At 35.5% G+C, this 20,693-nt stretch overlaps 5 protein-coding genes across 14 annotated transcripts; 3 read left to right on the plus strand and 2 right to left on the minus strand.

Annotated features, from left to right (window-relative positions):
- Positions 1 to 6: 6 nt before the first annotated feature.
- Positions 7 to 5,409, minus strand: LOC107228100 (dynein-1-beta heavy chain, flagellar inner arm I1 complex). 2 transcript variants are annotated; one of them, XM_046739907.1, is made up of 18 exons: positions 5,369 to 5,409; positions 5,088 to 5,245; positions 4,772 to 4,848; positions 4,359 to 4,701; positions 3,907 to 4,269; positions 3,472 to 3,754; positions 3,232 to 3,397; positions 2,995 to 3,137; positions 2,597 to 2,924; positions 2,286 to 2,479; positions 1,995 to 2,204; positions 1,607 to 1,877; positions 1,393 to 1,538; positions 1,212 to 1,305; positions 934 to 1,104; positions 655 to 850; positions 419 to 566; positions 7 to 334 (listed from the first exon to the last, which is right to left on the minus strand). In XM_046739907.1, the coding sequence occupies exons 2-18, from the start codon at positions 5,221 to 5,223 to the stop codon at positions 91 to 93; spliced, it is 3,513 nt and encodes a 1,170-aa protein (XP_046595863.1). In that variant the 5' UTR covers positions 5,224 to 5,245; positions 5,369 to 5,409; the 3' UTR covers positions 7 to 90. The 2 variants fall into 2 exon arrangements, with proteins under 2 accessions (XP_046595863.1, XP_046595864.1); XM_046739908.1 differs by lacking the exons at positions 4,772 to 4,848; positions 5,088 to 5,245; positions 5,369 to 5,409 and having other exon boundaries at positions 3,907 to 4,264; positions 4,359 to 4,545.
- Positions 5,410 to 5,725: 316 nt separating this feature from the next.
- On the plus strand, positions 5,726 to 10,678 carry LOC107228098 (guanine deaminase). 7 transcript variants are annotated; one of them, XM_046739933.1, is made up of 9 exons: positions 5,726 to 5,795; positions 7,033 to 7,226; positions 8,470 to 8,712; positions 8,796 to 9,014; positions 9,200 to 9,307; positions 9,423 to 9,530; positions 9,617 to 9,782; positions 9,909 to 10,055; positions 10,130 to 10,678. In XM_046739933.1, exons 2-9 carry the CDS (start codon positions 7,128 to 7,130, stop codon positions 10,327 to 10,329), a joined length of 1,290 nt encoding a protein of 429 aa, XP_046595889.1. In that variant the 5' UTR covers positions 5,726 to 5,795; positions 7,033 to 7,127; the 3' UTR covers positions 10,330 to 10,678. The 7 variants fall into 7 exon arrangements, with proteins under 7 accessions (XP_046595889.1, XP_046595890.1, XP_046595888.1 ...); XM_046739934.1 differs by having other exon boundaries at positions 5,727 to 5,795; positions 7,045 to 7,226; XM_046739932.1 differs by lacking the exon at positions 5,726 to 5,795 and adding an exon at positions 6,329 to 6,403.
- LOC107228088 (low molecular weight phosphotyrosine protein phosphatase 1) lies at positions 9,582 to 11,883 on the minus strand. Of its 2 annotated transcripts, XM_015669443.2 has the most exons (6): positions 11,720 to 11,883; positions 11,339 to 11,529; positions 11,028 to 11,189; positions 10,813 to 10,896; positions 10,166 to 10,335; positions 9,582 to 10,052 (listed from the first exon to the last, which is right to left on the minus strand). In XM_015669443.2, exons 1-4 carry the CDS (start codon positions 11,754 to 11,756, stop codon positions 10,816 to 10,818), a joined length of 471 nt encoding a protein of 156 aa, XP_015524929.2. In that variant the 5' UTR covers positions 11,757 to 11,883; the 3' UTR covers positions 9,582 to 10,052; positions 10,166 to 10,335; positions 10,813 to 10,815. The 2 variants fall into 2 exon arrangements, with proteins under 2 accessions (XP_015524929.2, XP_046595892.1); XM_046739936.1 differs by having other exon boundaries at positions 10,166 to 10,896.
- A 65-nt stretch (positions 11,884 to 11,948) lies between these two features.
- LOC107228080 (U3 small nucleolar RNA-interacting protein 2) lies at positions 11,949 to 14,877 on the plus strand. Of its 2 annotated transcripts, none has more exons than XM_046739926.1 (8): positions 11,949 to 12,105; positions 12,539 to 12,669; positions 12,887 to 12,996; positions 13,106 to 13,333; positions 13,418 to 13,527; positions 13,634 to 13,830; positions 13,955 to 14,292; positions 14,606 to 14,877. In XM_046739926.1, exons 1-8 carry the CDS (start codon positions 12,055 to 12,057, stop codon positions 14,848 to 14,850), a joined length of 1,410 nt encoding a protein of 469 aa, XP_046595882.1. In that variant the 5' UTR covers positions 11,949 to 12,054; the 3' UTR covers positions 14,851 to 14,877. The 2 variants fall into 2 exon arrangements, with proteins under 2 accessions (XP_046595882.1, XP_015524916.2); XM_015669430.2 differs by having other exon boundaries at positions 14,618 to 14,877.
- Positions 14,878 to 15,193: 316 nt separating this feature from the next.
- On the plus strand, positions 15,194 to 20,111 carry LOC107228125 (protein wntless). Its single transcript, XM_015669497.2, has 12 exons — positions 15,194 to 15,763; positions 15,920 to 16,107; positions 16,273 to 16,378; positions 16,528 to 16,652; positions 16,745 to 16,900; positions 17,003 to 17,180; positions 17,291 to 17,418; positions 17,617 to 17,622; positions 17,699 to 17,860; positions 18,005 to 18,232; positions 18,318 to 18,471; positions 18,671 to 20,111. The coding sequence occupies exons 1-12, from the start codon at positions 15,658 to 15,660 to the stop codon at positions 18,766 to 18,768; spliced, it is 1,635 nt and encodes a 544-aa protein (XP_015524983.2). The 5' UTR covers positions 15,194 to 15,657; the 3' UTR covers positions 18,769 to 20,111.
- The last annotated feature ends 582 nt before the right edge of the window (positions 20,112 to 20,693 follow it).

The raw sequence follows: 20,693 nt of genomic DNA on the forward strand, positions 1-20,693 counted from the left end.
TTTGACTTCACGTGCACCCTCAGTTTATTTGTCGCAATATAACTTTGAAAATTTCCAATACATAAATTGATAAAATATTTTACGTACACTTTAAGAATCGCTATCGTCACTCGCTACGTAACTGCACAAACTCAATTCTTCCGGCGGAGTTGGCGTAGCAGCAGAGAACTTCTTTTCTGCTACAATGACTTTGCTCAGTTCTATAAACAATATTTCTCGCCAAGATTCACATTTCTCAATCAGTTTCAGTTTCGCGTCTTTCATATCCAACTCTAAAAAATTAATCAACACCTCGTTTCCATGGTTTTCGATAGAATCTGCCAATTTTGTACATCTGAAAACGTAACTTTACATTACTCCTGCAATTTTTAGTTGTAAGTAATAACGGAATCGTCAATAAACTGCATAGTCAATTTACCGCCTTATATCTTTTTCAAGTATTTCTCTGCTTGGCTCATTTGCCGCGTAATACTGAACAATTTGCGCGATGTCGATCACTGATCCTTCCTTAAAACATTCTGTAGAATTTATGTACATCATTAGTGATGTTTTTAAATCTTTAAGTTCTGCAAATTAAAAAATCTCATAACACGATAATAGTAACGTCACAAAAATGATGTCTTCTGTTTTTAAAAACAACCGTATGAAATTCACCTGAATTGATTTCTTCCTGTAAATTTATACAAGAATCATCCCGTTCGATCGATTTCCACAATTCTGTAGCATCATTGCGAACATCGAGGTTTAACTTTTTCGAGAGCAATTCTAATGGTTTTATAACGTTTACTAAAGAATTGAATGTATTATTGAATGTTTCTACTATCTTGTCAATGTCGTCGGGAATAACTAACTGCGAAACGATAAAAGTTAGCTGAACTATTCCTGCTTTCTTATTTTTCCAATGTTACAATAACATACAGACAATGAATTTACCTCGTCACCGATATAATCAACTTTGACTCGGAACAAAGCTTTGCCGATATTGATTCCATCCCCTCTAATTAATCTCAACGTAGATCGTAATGAATTTATCACAGCTAAACAAAGCGATTCTTTCAATTTCAAATCTTTAGCTTCAATAAACTTGTTCCAATGCTGTATTACCTGAACAAATATTGTGTATCTCAGAATATTATCATTACATTTTTACGATTTTCCGTATCGTTCGTACACAGATAACGATAATTGAGAAAACGTTAAAATTAATTTACCTCCTCAAAATCTATTTCAAAACCTTCTCTCATTCCTGTTAATAATCGCAGAATATTATTACAAGATTTTGTAACTTTGCACATTCCCTCTGCCCTGGTTAAAAAAAAACGATGTCGTAAAGTATTTATAATACTCTTAAGGAGTTTTGTAATAAATGAAGTAAGGTCTGACGGTACACACTTCTGAGTTTCCAAAGCAGTGGAAAAATCGTTCACTTGATAAGTAACATTGTCAGAAGCTTGGAGAAATTTTACGTTAGCGACTTCTTCAAAGTAACAATCGATTCGTAAATTAGCCTTTTCGTATAATCCAAAAAACTCTTCAAGCTGAAATTAGTAATTAATTCGTCAGTTTTTGTTAGTTATCAATATGCTCTGATTGATACGGTCCATACGTTCAATATTTCCACAGTAGAATCTGCGTAGAATTTCTCAACATCTGGGGAATTCCATGTAATTTTATCAAAACCAGATATTATACAATTGTCCAGATTTTTCAAAAGCTCACTGAACAACAAACGTTCGTCGTTATTTGAAATGCGTTCAAAAGTTCTGTTGTAACTTCTGCACAATAACACCGCTCCTTCGTATCGTAATTTTATGGTCACCAACTTAGTCAATAACTTTTTTAACGACGGTTTAACTTCAAAATTCAACGAAATCCATCTAAAAAATATTTTAAGCAACTGTAACAAACATGATATTATACTACACAATGTTTGTTCTGGATTCTGATGCAGAAAGAAAATCCTTTAGTTCATTACTTCCTGTTCAAATATTTACACTTTCGATTCTTCCAACGTGTCCAAAAGGTGGTAATCCATATTCACTTCAATCGGTCCAAATTTTGATTTAATTCGACGTAAAAGCGGCTCTCCAAAAATACTAGTCAGACTTTTTTCATCACTAATCATTTTTTCCCACTCGTCAAACAACAGCTTTTCCTCATTCGCAATGGCTGACACTAACTTTTTATAATTTCTCAATACAGGTCTGCAATAATTGATTACATGAATAAATCCTAGAAATCTACTAGTCTACGAATCTGCGGATAACTGAATAAAAATGGATTACATTTGAGCGTCACAGTCTCCAAGCCAATCGGAAGCATCGATCAAAGTAGTTTGATGCGACATAAGTCTAGTTTGTCGTATTCGCAACATAGACGCTCGTCCTGAATAATATGGAGTCAGAGGATGGTACTCTTGGCTATGGTCTACAATATCTTGCTTAAACTGTTGTATTTCCTTATCAAAAATCGTCCAAATCTGTGAATATCGATGCAAATTCATTAGCGACGTTGAACTTTCTAAACAAAAATCCTATGATACATACATTCTACAAATGGATTTTCAGTAGAGACGATGTGTATAACATAAACTCACATCCACCAACTTCAGATGCAGAAGTTCATTGACACATTCACGCTGATTGTACCGTTGTAAGATATAAAGTGCTTCGATACTTTCTTTGATGCAATTTGTATCATCAAAGATACTGTTAATAAGATTCTTAACCATAACTTCAAGCTCGATTATTTCATGTCGAAACAAAGTTATGTGTTCTATCCAAGTGGCTTCGGCGACATCGAGTATCTTGTGTTGGACATTTTCGATAGCACGCAAATTTTCATAAAAAATGTTTTCCATCTTTTTACAATCACTTTCATACCGTGCTCCGTTTGATCCGCCAAAACTGACGGATTTAGGGGATCTGTAATGGTTTGAATTCGAATTGATTTGACTGATCCTTTGCTTAGCATGCGAATAGCGTTGCTTTTTACCTTCCGAACACAACAATTGTATCACAAATTTCAATAACGTCTTGGCACCGTGTAATGAACGCATCCACACAATTGAACACATTTTCCCTGTCGACTTCCCACCTGATTTTATCACTGCTGGCATTAAAAATGATTTCGACGTGCTAGAAACAAAGGATAAATTATTTCCCATTCATTTTTTACGCTCGCGCATATTTTGTGCTCTGTTTGTTACTGAATTAGCATAATAAGTCTCACCTCGCCATAAATATTCTTATATTTTTCGCAACAACTGATGCATACTTCAACTTTTTTTTTGCTTTCTATCGTTTCGCCTTGAAATATCGTCTTCAAATCAATCGATTCTCTACACGCTCCGACAATTTGAGTACTCAAAGCTTGACAAAGAGTTTCTATCTTTTCCCTGTCGTAAAATTATCAGTCAAAAAATCAACTATCAACGATTGAGGAACACAATTTTTCTTCAACGACACCTACTTTGTATTGAAAAATGGCGATTCAAGCCAAATGTATCCAATCAAATGCAAGATCTCTGTAATTTGTTCATCCTGTATTTCAGGAATTGCTAACGACTTACAGGGATCAGATAATAGATTAAGATAATTGATGTTGGAAACAGCTTCGTCAATTGAGCTCTGTACACTTTTATTCAGATCATAGAATTGTCTGATACTTGTAAATTTAACGTTCTCTAATTTTCTAACAATGGAAATAATGGCGTCATGTTGCAGCTGAGATTGAAGCCCGCGTAAATTATCATCTGTATTAAAGAAATATTTATCAATGAAACAGTAGACACCATATAAATTGTGTATGTATAACGTATAATGTTTCATAAGCGACTTTCCCTCAATAGCCAAAAAAAGTCATTTTAAGTCTCAATAAATTCACTTTTATAAATTATTAACTTGCATCTGTAATTCCAGAAAGTTAATTCATCTGTAACTCGTTCCAACTTGCTGGCAGGGTTTTGATCAGCGATTGCTTCCCTAATTTGTCGAATCCAGAAATTGGCTACAGTTTCTAATCTGCCCAGTAATTCCCCCTCTTCTTTGGCTTCATCAAACTTTCCAGTATCCTCCCACGCTCTTTCATTCGATTCATCATCGGCAGCAACCAGCACAAAATGATCTTCGTCCTCAACTTTTCGAATTGCTTTAAGATCCATTCCTTCTTTTGGAACATACAAAATAGTGAGTCCCATCAATTTATATGTTGTATCGGTTAATTTTGTCAGCAGATCGTGAGTATTGGTGAAAATATTGTTCCTCTGGACTGCAGTACGTGGAAATAATGTATGGAAAAAATTCGACTCGTTTCAAAGGCCTGAATCCTAAAGAAAAGTATGAAATAATCAAGGATACCGGATGGCCAGTCTTTGCTGTTGAATATACCAAGTGCATAAGCATTTTCCAGAATTTTCAGCACACAATTTTCAATGCTTCCACTAATACTGCCAAATTTAATGGTGGAGTGAAAATTTTCAGGTGTATAAATCTGCCACGGTGATCTAAGAAAGTAGGTGAGACCTTCGATGGCATTGAATGGAAAATCAAGGAGAGCTTTCAATACATCGACATCGTAGAAAATAGTCAGTATAATATTTGTTGGATCTTGAAAAAATTCCCGAATCACTTTACAGCAGTTTTCATTCCAATCCGAGGCATTTAATGCAGGTAGAACAGTGAAGTCTTTCGTATATTGTTCCTAAAATTTTTGAAGAAATGTAAGTTCGTGAGCCTCCGACACTCGTCATTGTGTCAATACAACCACTCACAAGCTGTTGTAGCTCTTGGTCTGTAAATACTGGCTTTTCTGGTTCTGGTGGTGGCTCTTCCTCCGGTTCCGGTGTTTCTATAATCCATCATTTTTTCGTAATGTATTCAATCTTTGATTTTCTTAAATAAAAAACACAATGTTTCAAGAATTTTAACTTATAATAAACGATGATGCGAAAGGCTGAGCAGGATTTTCTTCATTGAAAACCAGACCTAACTTTTTTCTACAGAAACGAATTTTCTATTCTAGGAATGATCCAGTTTTGGTCATCATACTATCGTCCTGGATTTAGGATTTATAATAAATTGGTAAACCTGGTTTTCCAAACTCTTCTTCATCAGTGTCCATATCCAGATACTCTCTGTGCGGATCAGCCGGAGGTTTTTCCATTTTCTTAATTCTTTCAGTTGCTTTCTCAACTCCATTTGGAGTATCTCGTTTCCCCAACATTGCGAGTAACCAGAACTAAAAACTATTTGCAAACTTAATCATGACACCCTAATATCAATAAATAGACTAAAAACGTCTGAAACTGACTAGTCCAGATTGTGGAAAAATTGTGTAGTTTGCCAAAAATGTGGATATTCTACCCTACCGAAAATGTTCATGTGATCGAAATCAACATGTAATTTATTACATGATGTGCCTTATACCTATCTAGTATATTTGGTGTATAGATATAGTATAGATCTAGCATGTTTTATGACTCGTGCTTTTGTAATTTATTATGTGATTTATTACACATATTTCTCGAATTTACAAGATAAATCATGTAATAAATTACACGTTGATTTCGGTCATAACATTATATGATTTAAGACGTGATCATTTTCAGTAGGGTAGGGGCACCAAATACAGACCAAATACTACCTAAACGCCTATACGAGTTTGAAGGTCAGTCCAAAATTCCTGAAAAAGAGGCCACAAGTGTTTATAAGAGTGCTAGAACGTGCTTGGTAACACGTAACACGTGAGTTAGACGGACCTGAAAGCATGCTAAGTGTTAATAGCATTTGAACAAGGTAACAGCACAGAGTAAAATAGTACTAACAACGCCTAATAACTAATCGACCCATGAAGAAAACAGAACATGAATATGCACCGAAAGTGTGCGCAATTTTTCGGATAATACTGCCTGGTGAAAATGATTCAGTGATTTTCTACGAATTTTTAGGGAAATTGGGACAGTTCGTACAATTTGTAAATATGTATGGTGGTTTTTCATACAAATTTGTATTTTTAAATGAAAAAAAATTGACAAGCTGCTACAATTGTCAGAGTAAATTAACAATTCTTTATGAAAAACTATGCATATTTACAATTTTATACAAAATAATACGAAATGACCCAATTTCTGTAAAAATTTGTGGTAGTAGAAATTTTCACTAGGGATATGACGGCATTCCGAAGTGCGATAACTGTTGGCCGTGCACTACAAGGACAGTTGGAACTTGGAATTGAACATGTATCGTAGGGGATGTATACATGCATTTCTGTAATGCGTGCGTGTGCTACTATAAACCTTAGCTTAGGAATGAAATACGAGCAGTTGGCAGTTTGGCCTGTTAGAACCGGTTGCCGTTTATTTGCGCTACTTGTAGTTACTGTTGCCGACCGATAGTTGTATTCAGTTACGATCTTATTCATCATCTTTCCCTCTTTCAGTATCCATAGCAACATCGACCCTAAAACTCTCGCAAACTCTCCTAAGGATAAATCGTTTTGACCGACTTTAAGTTTGTTTACGGTCTATTAGATCGAAAGAACACGCTAAACTTCTCGAATGTAATTTGTAATAAATAAATATTGTGTAGATATATTTTGCAACATTTCAACATAGGTTAAGTCTTATTTCAGACGTCATTTGATTGATAGGGAACCGTCACTAATACAAAAAAACTGACTACCAATACTGGCTATAGTACGAAATTATTGTCGCTGAAAAAAAACTGTATTTTTTTACATCTATTCGTCGAAAATCTTTATCGACCGATGGACATAATTTGCGGAGAATAGTACAGCTATACATGGCTATATATTCCTTGCAAAAAAATAAGACTAAAATTACTCTTGAATGATACAGAAGTTCAATCGGTTAAAAAACCGTTGCTTGACAAAAAAAAATTGTCAAGAGTAATTTTAGTCTTATTTTTTTGCAAGGAATCAGTGAGTTCCCGGTAGTCCCCGAATACTGATACATCCTATATAGTCTACTATACGTAGTAAGTTTGAAACTTAAAGATTTTAGTTGTGAAATAGTTGATTCGACAGTTATATATCAGTGGATTCGACCAATGCAATTGGAAAACTGACTGATAAGGACATTAGACGCTATATAAACATCCGGTTTAAATATGAATCGACAGTTGTTTGTCGGTCCGATTATTCATTCCGATCCTCAAGGTCGTCTAGATGTGCTACAACGAGCTGCAATTCTGGTCGAAAATGGCAAGGTAATTAATTAAACTTGAAGAATACTTAATTTAAGCGTGATCGGATCACCACAATCAGTTATTCAAATTTTACTGTGTCGTCCCGCGATTTAAGGAATAGCGTTGGAATTTTGAATTTGAGTGCGCTGTTTTTCGCGCATGTTTTGACGATTCGATGAAAATTTGCAGTAGTAACAATGATAATAATATGGCAATAATAATAACCGTTTACAAGCATCATAATATGTGAAAATTTGATTTTCAGAGAATATGGAACACATGTTCGTCCAATGAGCAAACAATGTATCGTAAATTCTGTGGTCATATGAAAATAGTAACCAGTTCAAAATATCCGTTTCTTCTGTTTCACTTTAGCAAATAATTCAAAATTATTTTAATCTTATAAATCTTTGAAAATCATTTTAATCGATGTGCACGTCTATGGTCAGCTATCACACATCATGAAATGAAGCACAGGATTTAACGACTAATCTGAACCGGCGCAAATCGCGAAACGTTTGCCGTCGAGTATAAACAATAAAAATAATTTATACTTCTACAAACCATAACGAGATTCGTACGTAAGAATCGGCTGAACACTAGTTGTTTTACTAGTAGTTAATTTTTCTTATCACTTTATGGTTATTTCGTTTTCATATCATTATACCGATGACCAAGTAATAGAAACGCCGATCTCAGTCCAAGGACGTGACATTTGTCACACTTTTATGTTTTTTTTCTATTCAATATTTCGTATGACTTGCGATAAGATTATCAATAAATAGCACGATGTAGCCAAGTACTTTGCAGATGTTATAAATCTCGATTGTATTCAGCTACAACATAATACATAATATACGATTGTCAGCAAATAACTCGGAAACTCCACCGAACGTGTTGAATATTTATATACATAAATCATAACTCTAAAAAATATCGAATTTCGAGTGAAAAGTGTCGGCCTTCTAAAAGTTAATTTTAAAATCGTCAAGTCATTGCCGCACTCTGTTTTACCTACCCAGATAACTGAAGCTCTGCCTTACCCTAAGAACACTTTTTTAACCGAATTCAAACCGAACAAAACTGGTTCAAAGTGATTTTATAGTATTTAAAATTTTGCAATAGTATTTTCAACCTTTGAAATTCGAAAATAAGGTCCGGTTCATGAAAAATCTGCTTTGAGGTTGAAAATTTGATATAAAAAAGAAAGGAAAAATCCTGATACAGTCATGATTTTCTTACATGCTTGGCTTTTACCAACCAGATTATCAACATATCAGAGAACCCTAAGCCAGGAGACATTAATGCCGACTATGTCAGGGTCTTAAGTGCAGGCCAATTCCTAATCCCAGGATTTGTTGATGGTCATATTCATGCGGCGCAGTTCCCAAACCTGGGAATTGGCTATAATAAATGTCTTCTAGAGTGGCTGGAGACTTACACATTCCCAATAGAGAAAAAATATGCGGATTCAGCATTTGCAGAACTTGTGTATGAAGCCGTAGTTGTAAGTTGCCAGCACTTGAAGCAATAATTTGATGATTATTCATAAGTTTATTATTTCATTGGATTTTTTATCCTTATTCACAGAAAAGAACTCTAACAATGGGAACTACTACCGCATGCTATTTTGCATCCTTGCACACAGAGTCCTCTCTAATTTTGGCCAAACAGGCTGTAAAGTATGGCCAGCGATGCTTAGTAGGAAAGGTGAACATGAATCATTCACGGAAAGATGGTTACTGTGAAAGTACCAAAGAATCTATCGCCGGGACCACAAAGATGATCAAAGAAATTGCTGAATTAAACGTGAGAAAATAGACAAATAGACAAATTGAAACAATTTTTTCACTCCATGAGCAGATACTTTTGTAAACTTCGAAATAACGGATGGCTAGCGAAAAATGGAATACAAAATTCTATGAAGTAAGAGAGTATTGAAGCGAAAATTAGAGAATGGAAACTAAGAGAAAAAAAAAAAATTTACATTGCAGAGTTCATTGATAATGCCAGTAATCACGCCAAGGTTTGCCCTGAGCTGTGATATGGAGCTCATGACTGAGTTGGGAAAACTGGCAAAAGAAATGAAAGTTCATGTCCAGGTAATTACATAATTGATTTTCAATCGTACGTTTAAGCTTCTTGCCAGAACTGACAAGCTAGAAAGATGAGTTCAACAATTGGTAATATCACATTAATCTCTCGACCTTTGTTCAGACCCACATTTCTGAGAATCTGGATGAAATAGAAGCTGTGACGACGGCTTACAAGGAATATCCCTCTTACGCAGCTGTTTATGATGCCGCTGGCCTTTTAACAAACAAGGTGAGTCTAAAGCACGGAAACTAAACGTACCACAAATAATAACGCCACTCATTAAAAATGATGACATTTCGTTTATTGATTCACAGACTGTATTGGCTCATGGAATTCACCTTGGGGATAGCGAGCTTGCGCTCCTCAAAAGCCGAGGATCTGCCGTAATTCATTGTCCATCTTCAAATACTTGTTTGAGAAGCGGTCTATGCGATGTGCAGCGTTTGAAGGATCGGGGACTCAAAATCGGACTGGGAACCGGTAGGTTGCATTCCGTGCAAACTGTTTCTTTCCATTTTTAATGGAGTGAATTCGAAGGACTAAATCCAGTAGGAAATGGGAATGATAAATAAGTACTTGTTCAATTGTGTATCATTATTGATGCAGATATTTCCGGCGGAGATAGTTCTTGCATGCTGAATGTAATGCGAGCCGCACTTCAAGTTTCATATCACTTATCTATCCTCACACCTGGTTACACGCCACTGAACTACAAGGATGTTTTTCACCTAGCAACATTGGGGGGAGCTACTGGTAAGTTTAAAAAAAAAAAAAAACAGAGTTAGTAAATTTTCCGATTTTGCTATATTCTCTGTTTCATCTTACAGCCTTAGCCATGCAGGATGAAATAGGAAGTTTTGTACCTGGAAAACAGTTTGATGCTCTCGTTATTGACTTGAACGGATCGAACGGGCCACTTGACAATTTAATTGAATACACCTTAGAGAACAGGCTCGAGAGGCTGATTCACTCAGGTGATGATCGCAACATCGTTGAGGTTTATGTCGCTGGTCACCGGGTGAAATAAATGGGCCTGGTAAAACAATAGGAGATGGAAAATATTTCATCTCAACGGTATAATAAACGGTTTATAAGTATTTACAGCAATTTGAACCAGTGAAAGTTTGCAACCTGATTTTTTTATAATAATTATTACTACACATGTCGCTAGGTTCGAATGTGAAACCAAATTTGAAAACTAGATTCGTAGAACTTGAAAAAATTGGGACCAACGATTCCGTACTTTTCATACTTTATTTTTTTAACGTTATTAATATTCTTATTATGATGACGATTGTTATTATTATTATTATTTATCAGTGTATCATTTTAATTTCTCTGAATTAAATAAACCTGCATTATTCCATTTTCTAAGACTCAATGTGTTTTTATTCCTCCGTCTTAATTTACAACAATCGATTATTTCTTAGCAATTTCTTTTCAGTTTTTAAATTTGCTGGTTTGATTTGTTGCAAGCAATGTTTAAAATAACACATCTATGCAATGTTACCTTTCATTTGTGTTTTTCTAAAAATGCTGCTACCGATCTGACGCATTGTATATAAGCTTTTTCAAATCCTTCCGAATCACTGTCCTGTAATCAGAGAGTAAAAAAAAAAGGAAAATAAAATATTCACAGGAAATGTTAAAGAAAACACTGAGAACAAGTTTTTCAGTTTTTCAAAAATACTGCCATTGAAATGAATGAATTCTGAGGAAACTAACATAGTATGGATCTCTGATGATCAGTTCTTCCTCCGGATCGTATTTACCAAGAAGTTCAATCACAGCGCGACTATTTGCCGGACTAAGTCGTGCCAGTTCCCTTATATTATCTTCGTCCATTCCAAATATCCAATCAAATTTATCGTAATCTGATTGATTGATCTGGAATCGATATCAAAATTTTATGAATAACCATCGATGATAAATTAGAATGCATAAAAAATTCTGTACTATCAAGTCCACTATTAAATGATACCGGCAAAGAGTTACAATCAGACAAATATGGTCCAGAATATTTTGGGTACACTTACCGGTCTTGCTTTATGAACATAATCTGTTATGCCGTGTTTCTTTAGCGTAGCAATTGCTCGATGATCAGGATTTTTACCTGTGTGATAACCGATAAGTGCCGCGCTTTCAACTTCCCATAAATCATGGAGTTTCTTTCTCCGTATGAAGTCTAAGAATACCGCTTCAGCCAAAGGCGAGCGACAGATATTTCCTAGTGGAATATAAATGGTACGTTGATCAACGTGTTTTGCCTATTTCTTTTTTTTTTTTGCTTAAATTATTACCGAGGAAATTTCTGTCAGAAATTGTTTCTTCGCAATCGAAATGTAGAAATGAATAAGATTGAAGTGCATTTATTAAGAAGTTGTAGGTTATGTTACGGTTTTAACTTCGAGACTTACCTAAACATATCATTAATACTTTCCTCTTTACTGACATGATAAACGTGTCAAGTGTTTTTGTTTTTATCTGTTTTTATTTAATAATTAAACTATTACGAAGACGTCCGTTAATTTGGAGATAGTTGATAATATTCGATAACCTTCAAATGTTTTATCAGCGCCTCTAGCGACGATTGTAAAAACGATTGCGAGGCAGACGGAAAAGATGCTGGAGTTCCTTCTCTACACAATATTCCATTACCAATGATCGAAAGTGTGAGGAGGAGGCCATGTGGCTTTTCGCAACAGTTTACAAAGAATTTGAAAAACATAATTGTTAAAAAATCTGATAGATAATGTCCTTTTTTATAAGAAATAGTCGAGGTGGTGGTCCACCCAAAAGAAAGGTAAATAAATCAGTAAAGTCGATGAACCGATCATTTAGCCGAAATTTACTTTTCACAAAATAGGTTATACCTGCATGCATGTTTTTATTCTTAAACCGTGTACAAGTTGTTTAAATTTAATTTTTTTTTCTCCCAATCAAATCAATAATGTCAGATCATATATTCACATTACTCACGCCTTGAACTTTGTCTAGAGAATTACATTGTAAATGTAATTAACTAGATCAAGCAGTTGTTAGCTGCGAGTAAAGTAATTCAAATACAGGTGAAGTTGTTTTTGACAACACCTGTATTCCAAATATTTCTTGGAATCTTGAATAACATAAAACAGTAGACATCACTATACGATTTTTACCGTCTACATATCTCTTACATGAAACGATTTATCCTCTGCGAAGAAAAGATATCTAAACAGATCTCAATTTGTACACAGATCAATGGCAAAGTTGGCAAAAAAACCTCTGAAGGTCCTCCCTTTAAATCAAAAAAGAAAGATATAAAGAAGTCGACGCCAGAAGACGATGAGAGCATTGCGAGCAGCGATGAAGAATTTGCAGAGGAAAGGTATACCTTCGGTAGTTTGACGAGCTCTTATTTTTACTTCACTATGCAGAAAATGAACTGCCAAAAACTTGATCAATAATTTATAAATCATGGCATATAAATTCTTATAATATCGGAAATTGATCTTTGTGTATCGAATCAAGTTCTCTGTAAAATTTTATCCTCTGAATAAATGTGAAATAAATTTAACCACTGTTATCAATAATCCTATCTGCAGAGAGAAGAAAAATCATGTAGAAGAAGAATCTGACGTAGAAGAAGATGAGACGGCACAAGAAAAACGTTTACGGCTTGCCAGAAAATATTTGGAAGAGATTGAGAGAGAAGGTCAGCATTTTTTATTTTCAATAACTGGCTACAAATTGAGTAAAACAATTGTTTATACAGTGTCCAATTTCAATTCTAGTTTCAATTTCTTAATTGAATATGGTTACAGAAAAAGATAGGGCAGATTTTGAGGAAGGTGCAGTGGCCAAACGACTACAGGAAGAATATTTAGAGGATAAAGGTCGTTTGAGAAAAACTGTTGCAAAGAATTACACTGGACATGAAGAACCTATTATGTTACGATGTAAAGACCAAAAAAGTTCAATAACGTGTCTCTGCCTTTCCAGTGATGGGAAATCCGTTTATTCCGGTTCCAAGGATGGAACAGTTGTAAAATGTAAATCAGCCTAATACAAGAATCAAGTTATACCCAAGAAAAATATTGGAACACCAAATAATTACTTAATTCTTTAACTTGCAGGGTCATTAAATGATAAAAAAAAGCTCAAAATAATCAAGGGCAAAAGGAAAGGGACAGAAGGAATGAAATATGTACGATGCTTAGCCATAAGTACCGACGGTAAATTTTTAGTAAGTTTGAAAAAAATAGGATCAAGAAAAATTAAGATGCACAAATATGCTAAAATCAGAGGTGAAAAAACCATTCGTCATAACTGTGATATTACTCTGTCAACAGGTTGCCGGTGATAATGGCTCTAAAGAAGTCAAGGTCTACTCTGGTGACGAATTGACGCACATTAAAAATCTTCAAGGACACAGAGACAGAGTCAGTGGACTGATATTCAGAAGGGATACACATACTCTGTATTCTGCCTCTGATGACCGCAGCGTGAAGGTTTGGAATTTGGACGACATGGCCTACGTTGAGTCAATGTGCGTTACAACTGAAAATAGCCAAAGTTGATTCACTATTTGTCTATTTATTTAAGAATTCGAACTTGACTACACTTTGGATCTAGTCGAAGAATTTTTAAACTGATTCCCACAAAATCAACAGGTTTGGACATCAAAACGGAATAACATCGATAGACGCGCTTTCGCGTGAACGCGCTATAACGAGTGGAGGTTACGACGGAACAATTAGGATATGGAAAATAGTGGAAGAATCGCAACTGATTTTCAATGGTCATTCCGGTAGTATAGACGCGGTAAAATTAATCAATGAGGAAAATTTCTTGAGCTGCGGTGACGACGGTCAACTCTGTGTCTGGGGATCGATGAAAAAGAAACCTCTATGTTCAGTGCCCGAAGCCCACGGAAAAGACGAAGAAAACGGAAGACCTATGTGGATCTCTAGCATAGCCACTTTCCTCAATACTGATCTCGTTGCATCCGGTACGATAATTAATAATTAATTAAGGATGGACTATGAATTTCTATTTTTGAATTACAAGTTTAACTTAAGATCTACAAGAAGAACGAGGGGAATATTCTGTAGTAAGTAGGTGATGGAAAGTAGAAACATTATTTGAAAGGCGATAATTAAGGAGTGAAGGATACATTCTGTTCGCCAATCACTGATTATTCTATTCTCCCATACAAAATCTGTTCTTATTTGCCTATTCATTGAAATCTTTCATTCTATTTTATGATGAAAGAATTTCATCACCCGGCTGAATTATACTAGAATATTGTAACGCAAATATAGCTTCTATTTCAGGGTCCAGAGACGGAGTTATCAGACTATGGCAGTGTGGAGAATCGTTCAGAAGCTTAACAATGCTATTGGAGATAAAAGTCGTGGGTTTCGTCAATTCTCTGGCATTCACACCAGACGGAAAGTCTCTTGTCGCTGGAATTGGTCAGGAGCACAAACTAGGAAGGTGGTGGCGAGTGCCAGAGGGAAAAAATAGCATAGTTGTTATACCGTTAATAAGAAAAGATGGAAAATGATGATAATAAACGTTTGTAAACTAAGAACATGTTTATTCGTGCATTTGAAACCCCGTGATCGTCGTGTCCCACAAAAAAACACATCTTTTACAAATACCAAAAAATAATTGCCGTGAAGAACGAGTTATCTAATTTTTTGATTTCATTCTGTCTGTGATTAATCAAACATTTGAAACCTTATTGGTCAAGTTAAATACAGCTTTGATGTGCCCATTTTTTGGAAAACCTATTCCGTATAGGCGTATACCTAGCTTCTAATAGTTTCCGGATATTCCGCTAGGTGGACAACTATCGGTAAAAAAATAAAAGCGCATCTGGTTTTTTTACCATAATCTGTGGTGGAACGATCCACCAATAGAATTTATGAACCAAGTTGTAACCAGCCTTCCAAAGGAGTGGATGGAACAAAAAAACAATAAGGAAGATTTCCCCTAGTTGAGAAAGGGACATCTTTGTTCATAGCGAGAGAGAATATTCGCGATGAAGCTTTAATGGAACGAATTTGACAATATTAAAGCACCGTGTCTCTCGATGAAACGCGTGAATAATCATAAATAGAATATAGAATTCGCAGTTTAAAGTTTGTGGAAAAAAATTGGAAGAATTCGAAAAGCGGTAACGAGATTTTTAACAATCATAGTCACGTACCAAAAGTAAACAATCCATCGATCACACACGGGACGCCGGCTTCTTTGTTGTGTTTATGGAATCGAAACTTCGCTGGCATACCCAAAGTAAAATAGAATAAGAATTTATTAACGTGTAATTCAAAGAGAAGATCCACCTTCGAGAACGAAATCTGCAATAATGCAGGGCACTATTATCGAAAATCTAAGTGGCAAGAAGCTATCCGTCCTTGTATCGCTCCTTGTAATCGGCCAAATTATATGCTTCCTGATTGGCGGTTTGATAGGTAAGAATTCGAAGAACAATTTTGTGTCAGCAGATTCGAATTCACTATGAGAAAAGAAAAATAAGCTCCAATCTCTGTCAGTTCCTGCCATCCGAATATACGAGGAGAAAAAAGTGCAGTACTCAAATCCTTTGTGTTATTAACATCATTGTATAGCTCCGACACCGGCGAGCAGTCAAAATATTCTCGGAACACAGTGCGAAGACATCAGGGTAAACGGTTCTGAGCCAGGCGGAGGAAAATGGTTTTACTCCCGCGGAAAAGGAGCATGTAGTTCGGTGAACAAAGGCAACTTCGATTTGGATGATCATTATCTAGCTCATCAAGTCGTTTACGCGTTTCAGGTAACTTCGGAAAAAATTGAAATAAATTCTAATCGACAAGATCAATCGTTATGCTTTCGCAGCTCTAAAATAATGAAGATCGGAAGACGTTAAACACGAATTTCAATTTTCTTTTTAAACTTTAAAGACCAGAGTAATTCAAATCTTATTGAACTTTTCTTACAGATGCCGATACCACGAAATAACAGGCAGCTTGATTACTCAAGATGGCAACAAAACTTGATAGGAGTCTTACAAGTCGATATTATGTATCACAGCCAGATGGAAATCGGTACAGATCATTATTCTAAAGCATAAAAAAGACAGACAGATCGGAACACAGTATTCATCTATCTTCCTTGCTCTCCATGTTTTACCACCTACTACTCTCACTCTATGTTCGCGTAACTTGTGCATTAATGATCTTTCTCTTTTACCTAGTTCCGGAAACAAGGATTACCCTAGATGCAAGACTGGCTTATCGAAACAAGGGAGATCCGGACTATGCTTGGAAGCCGTACGCGGCCTCTATAGAGGAGCGTTCGTTGGATTGCACAATCGATCTTGTAAGTTGTTCGACAAGAATGGAGAAAAAGAGATTCTCTGCTATCGCTGTTTCGTTTCTCTATTACCTGTTATATTGTATTTTGTATTTTAGAAAACAGACGACTATATATATAATTGTAGCGTTGTGCCTCTGTTTGAGCTGGGATCGTTATTCCATGACTATTATCTCCTCAACGTTCGCTTGCCTGCCGACACAGACAGGAATATCAACCAAGGCTTGGGCCATGTAACCGACTTATGGCTTACGGTAATATTATTCTTTATTTTCGTATCGTTTCTTGTTACGATTTTATCGTGAAAAAAGAATTACGTTATTCCGTCCAATGACACGCTCGCCTCTTGTATCCAGGTCATAAACCAGAACGGAGGATTCACAAAAGTATGGGTCAGCCTCAAGACAATTTTCTTCCCAATAATAGTGTGCGTTCTTGCATGGTATTGGAGAAGAGTTCACATGCTTTCTAGATCTCCCGCTTTATTGGAATACATGTTGTTGGTGCTTGGTTCTGCGCTAACGTTTTTGAACAGTAAGAATCACACGCTGTTCCTAATCCAAATGTTTCTGAGCCTTCTTTCTACTGCAAAAATGGATTTATTTATGCTCTCATTTCTTGCTCACTATCTTGCGAATTTCTAGTGCCACTAGAGTATTTGACACTCGCCTATGACATGCCGTTCATGCTTCTACTCGGCGACATCAGACAAGGAGTATTTTACGCTAACCTTCTATCGTTTTGGCTCATTTTTGCGGGAGAACATTTGATGGTGAGAAATTTTCTTTCAATGCTGTATATTCTAAATACCCGTTTATCCCGAGACAAGAATTCTCAGGGAATTTAATGGGACTGCGTCACAATAGTATTCTCATAATTTTTACACATTTTTTGTCATAATGGCTTTTATTATGAGTATTAGATAACTGTATATTTTTTCTTTTCATGTCGTGGCCGGCCGCCGTTTCAGATCCAGGTGAGGACATAGATCTTTTCTAACTTGAAGTATCATGGGAATGACCAGCGTGTTATAAATGTGAAAATTCTTGCAGGATAGCGAACAGCGCAACTCTCTTAAATGTTACTGGCGTCATCTTTCGGCAGTGGGTGTAGGTTGCCTCTCTCTGTTTGTGTTCGACATGTGCGAACGGGGAATACAATTGAGGAATCCATTTTATTCGATTTGGGTAACAGACATCGGAACAAAGCTGGCTGTATCCTTTGAAAAATACTACATATTTACGAAGATTTGCAAATTCGCGGACTCGTAAATGATCCAAGATTTACACAGTATTTCTGTTACTCTATCTTTCTCTATTTCTTTTGCTTCCTTAACCAGATCATCATACGGTCCTCAGTTATCGTTTATCATACTTGCTGGGATTTCCGCTGGTGTCTATTTGATGTTTTTGACTTACATGATATGGAAAGTCTTCACGAATATTAGTATAAAGCGTGCTACTCTGCCTAGCATGAGCGCAGCCAGGCGTTTACATTACGAAGGAGTTATTTACCGCTTCAAATTTCTCATGATAGCTACACTGTTGTGCGCGACTTTAACAGTTGTTGGATTTATTCTCGGACAGGTATATTAAGACTTTGTTTCATTCAAATGCTTTGAACTGTACGCCACAGTAATTTATGATGGTATATCACAATTTCTCATCTTAGATGGCTGAAGGCCAATGGAAATGGGATGAGGACTTGGAGCTGGAAGTGACTTCGGCTTTCTTTACAGGCGTTTACGGAATGTGGAATAATTACATCTTGGCACTGCTAGTCCTCTACGCACCATCGCATAAGCAGTGGCCGATCGAAACATCTGGTCAGTAAATGGTGAATGTGTATGAAAAATATTTCGAATCCAATTTTATCAAAACCAATTGCAAAATTAATTTAAACATTGTCTTGCTGAGAAAAAGAGAGAATTTCAAAATTCGCGGAATTTGTGGAAATAATGGGTAGCTAAAATTGTATAATAACTATCACTAACCATACGATTTTTATGATTTTATATTTTTCAGACAGTATTGGCGAGGAGATAGAATTCTCTCGCTTACCGACAGACCCTAACGAGATGTTGTCTCTGACGGCATTTGCCGGTAAAACAGCTGTCGAGTAGAGAAACAACGTTACGCTAAATTTTACAATTTCAATTCATATTTTATTAATTATTTGAGAACAAAAGATTTGATTAATTTACTTGAGTTCTCCTAGCTTCATTTTATTGACTGTGACACTAATCCCGGTGTTACTAATTTTACGGAAGTGCAGGAAAAAAATCCTAGTCTACTTTCACAGCCGCTTTGGTCTCTGAATATTCAAAGTGCCCGTTTTATTCGGTTCCGTTACTCTCATGAATTTAGCTTGCATTATTTGGAACAAATATCTTCATAATTAAAATGACTAGGAGTGTCAAACCGGGGAAAATAAAACTACAGCAATTTCGCATTAGCATACTTGGACGACGTTAAAAATTATGCCCAATGTTTATACAGTTTTCTGTCTCCATATTATAAACATACACTGATTAGTTCGATTGATATAAGCGATAATATTCCTCCACTGTCGATATAGCAATAGTATTTATTAAAAATAGTCGTGATAATTGTCTAATTAGTAGGGAATATATATTCGAGTAGAAACACGGTCGAGGTCTAAACGATAAAGACAATTAATAAAAATTTTCTAGAATCTTCTCTGTAAGTGCAAAATTTTTTTTTTTTTATTTTTACCAGCGTTAAACTCCAAAACACAGAAAAGTTGAATTGACCGATAAATTCATTAAGCTTGATACTTAAGATTTTGAGGAAAATCATTTGTTTCTTTCCTTTTTATACATCTCAGTATTATTGGGCATTTATTATCATTACTTAATTATTGACCTCGGCTAAGTAAAATGCATTTATCCAGAAATGTAGACTTAATATATATCAGTATTCAAAGTTCGTTTGTAAGTCAAGCATCGCGGCTGATCTGCTTAATGTTGTAAGTTTTTACTTATTTTTCTCTTTTATTTTGTGGTTCCTGTTATTTCTTAATCACACCTTAGGCCCTGCAATTAAGGTATCTTGGAGATTCCTAAATTTATCTTTCTTTCTATTCTTATTACGTACAATTAGGTAATTGAGAGAGGAGCAGCTGTATTTTAAATAATTATTTCATGTTTAACATTTTTATTTGTCAATATACCAAGTAAGCTCATGTTTGATGTTCCTTTACTTTAAAATCCCGAAATTAATACTATTGATATCTAAATATGTGTTAGCTTTTAACACGACAAAATGTAATAACGAAGATATCTTAATTCCTTTGTTTTGGAATAATGTATAACTAGCGTTAGTGATTGTCGTAAAATAGTATGAACATCGCTCAGTACATACACGTATTAAAAATTTTTTATAAATGTAACTACAACTTTTATATGTTCATATCTTTAGAATAAAAGTATTAATGAACCATTAATCATTCAATACTTCAAATCAACATCCAAGCTCCTTACTAAAAATTTATTATGAAATAATTTCAATCAATTGCTATCCGATCCATTTCCCTTCGATGTCATTTGGAGAATTCACTTCTTTAATAGGGTGGGATTTAATGCAAAAAAGTAGCAGCAGCAGCAATTCACTGAAAGTTACTAGCACTTTCGGCGCAAGTTTTTGCTGCTTGAAGTTCATTTATCCGAACAGCAGAGCAGTAAACGCAAAACTTTCGCAAACATTTAAATGAGCAAATGACTGCTGCCGCGTCAAATCACTAGAGAGAGGTTAGTAACATCTAGTAAGTTACCAAACTGCTACTGCCTTTTGCTGCCAATGAAATCCCACCTCAATAGTGAGATTCTGATTTGGTTTCAAAATCTTGAAGATTTACGCGCGCGACTTGGAAGATATCGCCGATTACCCAGAATTCGTTCACGATGTAAGAAAATAAAGCGTAGAAGGCAGGTGTAAATGAAGTCCGCTTTGACAATGTGGAAACATTTGTTACTGACTACCAAAGCTTCAAGAATGTACTGCATGCGAGACTCACTCACCTCCCGAT

The sequence above is a fragment of the Neodiprion lecontei genome, chromosome 5 (assembly GCF_021901455.1).
Source record: "Neodiprion lecontei isolate iyNeoLeco1 chromosome 5, iyNeoLeco1.1, whole genome shotgun sequence".
In the NCBI taxonomy this organism is placed as follows: Eukaryota; Metazoa; Arthropoda; class Insecta; order Hymenoptera; family Diprionidae; genus Neodiprion; species Neodiprion lecontei.

Excerpts from the sequence above, each read along its gene's own strand:
- LOC107228125 (XM_015669497.2), top strand. The coding sequence starts at position 15,658 with ATGCAGGGCACTATTATCGAAAATCTAAGTGGCAAGAAGCTATCCGTC. Across the intron at positions 16,379-16,527 it reads TCACAGCCAGATGGAAATCG|TTCCGGAAACAAGGATTACC; the intron begins GTACAGATCATT and ends TCTTTTACCTAG. Across the intron at positions 18,233-18,317 it reads TTGGATTTATTCTCGGACAG|ATGGCTGAAGGCCAATGGAA; the intron begins GTATATTAAGAC and ends TTCTCATCTTAG.
- LOC107228100 (XM_046739907.1), bottom strand. The coding sequence starts at position 5,223 with ATGTTGGGGAAACGAGATACTCCAAATGGAGTTGAGAAAGCAACTGAA. Across the intron at positions 2,925-2,994 it reads ACAATTGTTGTGTTCGGAAG|ATCCCCTAAATCCGTCAGTT; the intron begins GTAAAAAGCAAC and ends AAACCATTACAG. Across the intron at positions 2,480-2,596 it reads TGCATCTGAAGTTGGTGGAT|ATTTGGACGATTTTTGATAA; the intron begins GTGAGTTTATGT and ends CGATATTCACAG.
- LOC107228080 (XM_046739926.1), top strand. The coding sequence starts at position 12,055 with ATGTCCTTTTTTATAAGAAATAGTCGAGGTGGTGGTCCACCCAAAAGA. Across the intron at positions 13,831-13,954 it reads ATGGCCTACGTTGAGTCAAT|GTTTGGACATCAAAACGGAA; the intron begins GTGCGTTACAAC and ends CAAAATCAACAG. Across the intron at positions 14,293-14,605 it reads TACTGATCTCGTTGCATCCG|CTTCTATTTCAGGGTCCAGA; the intron begins GTACGATAATTA and ends ACGCAAATATAG.
- LOC107228088 (XM_015669443.2), bottom strand. The coding sequence starts at position 11,756 with ATGTCAGTAAAGAGGAAAGTATTAATGATATGTTTAG. Across the intron at positions 11,530-11,719 it reads AGTATTAATGATATGTTTAG|GAAATATCTGTCGCTCGCCT; the intron begins GTAAGTCTCGAA and ends ATATTCCACTAG. Across the intron at positions 11,190-11,338 it reads ATGTTCATAAAGCAAGACCG|ATCAATCAATCAGATTACGA; the intron begins GTAAGTGTACCC and ends TATCGATTCCAG.
- LOC107228098 (XM_046739933.1), top strand. The coding sequence starts at position 7,128 with ATGAATCGACAGTTGTTTGTCGGTCCGATTATTCATTCCGATCCTCAA. Across the intron at positions 8,713-8,795 it reads TTGTGTATGAAGCCGTAGTT|AAAAGAACTCTAACAATGGG; the intron begins GTAAGTTGCCAG and ends CCTTATTCACAG. Across the intron at positions 9,308-9,422 it reads AAATGAAAGTTCATGTCCAG|ACCCACATTTCTGAGAATCT; the intron begins GTAATTACATAA and ends ACCTTTGTTCAG.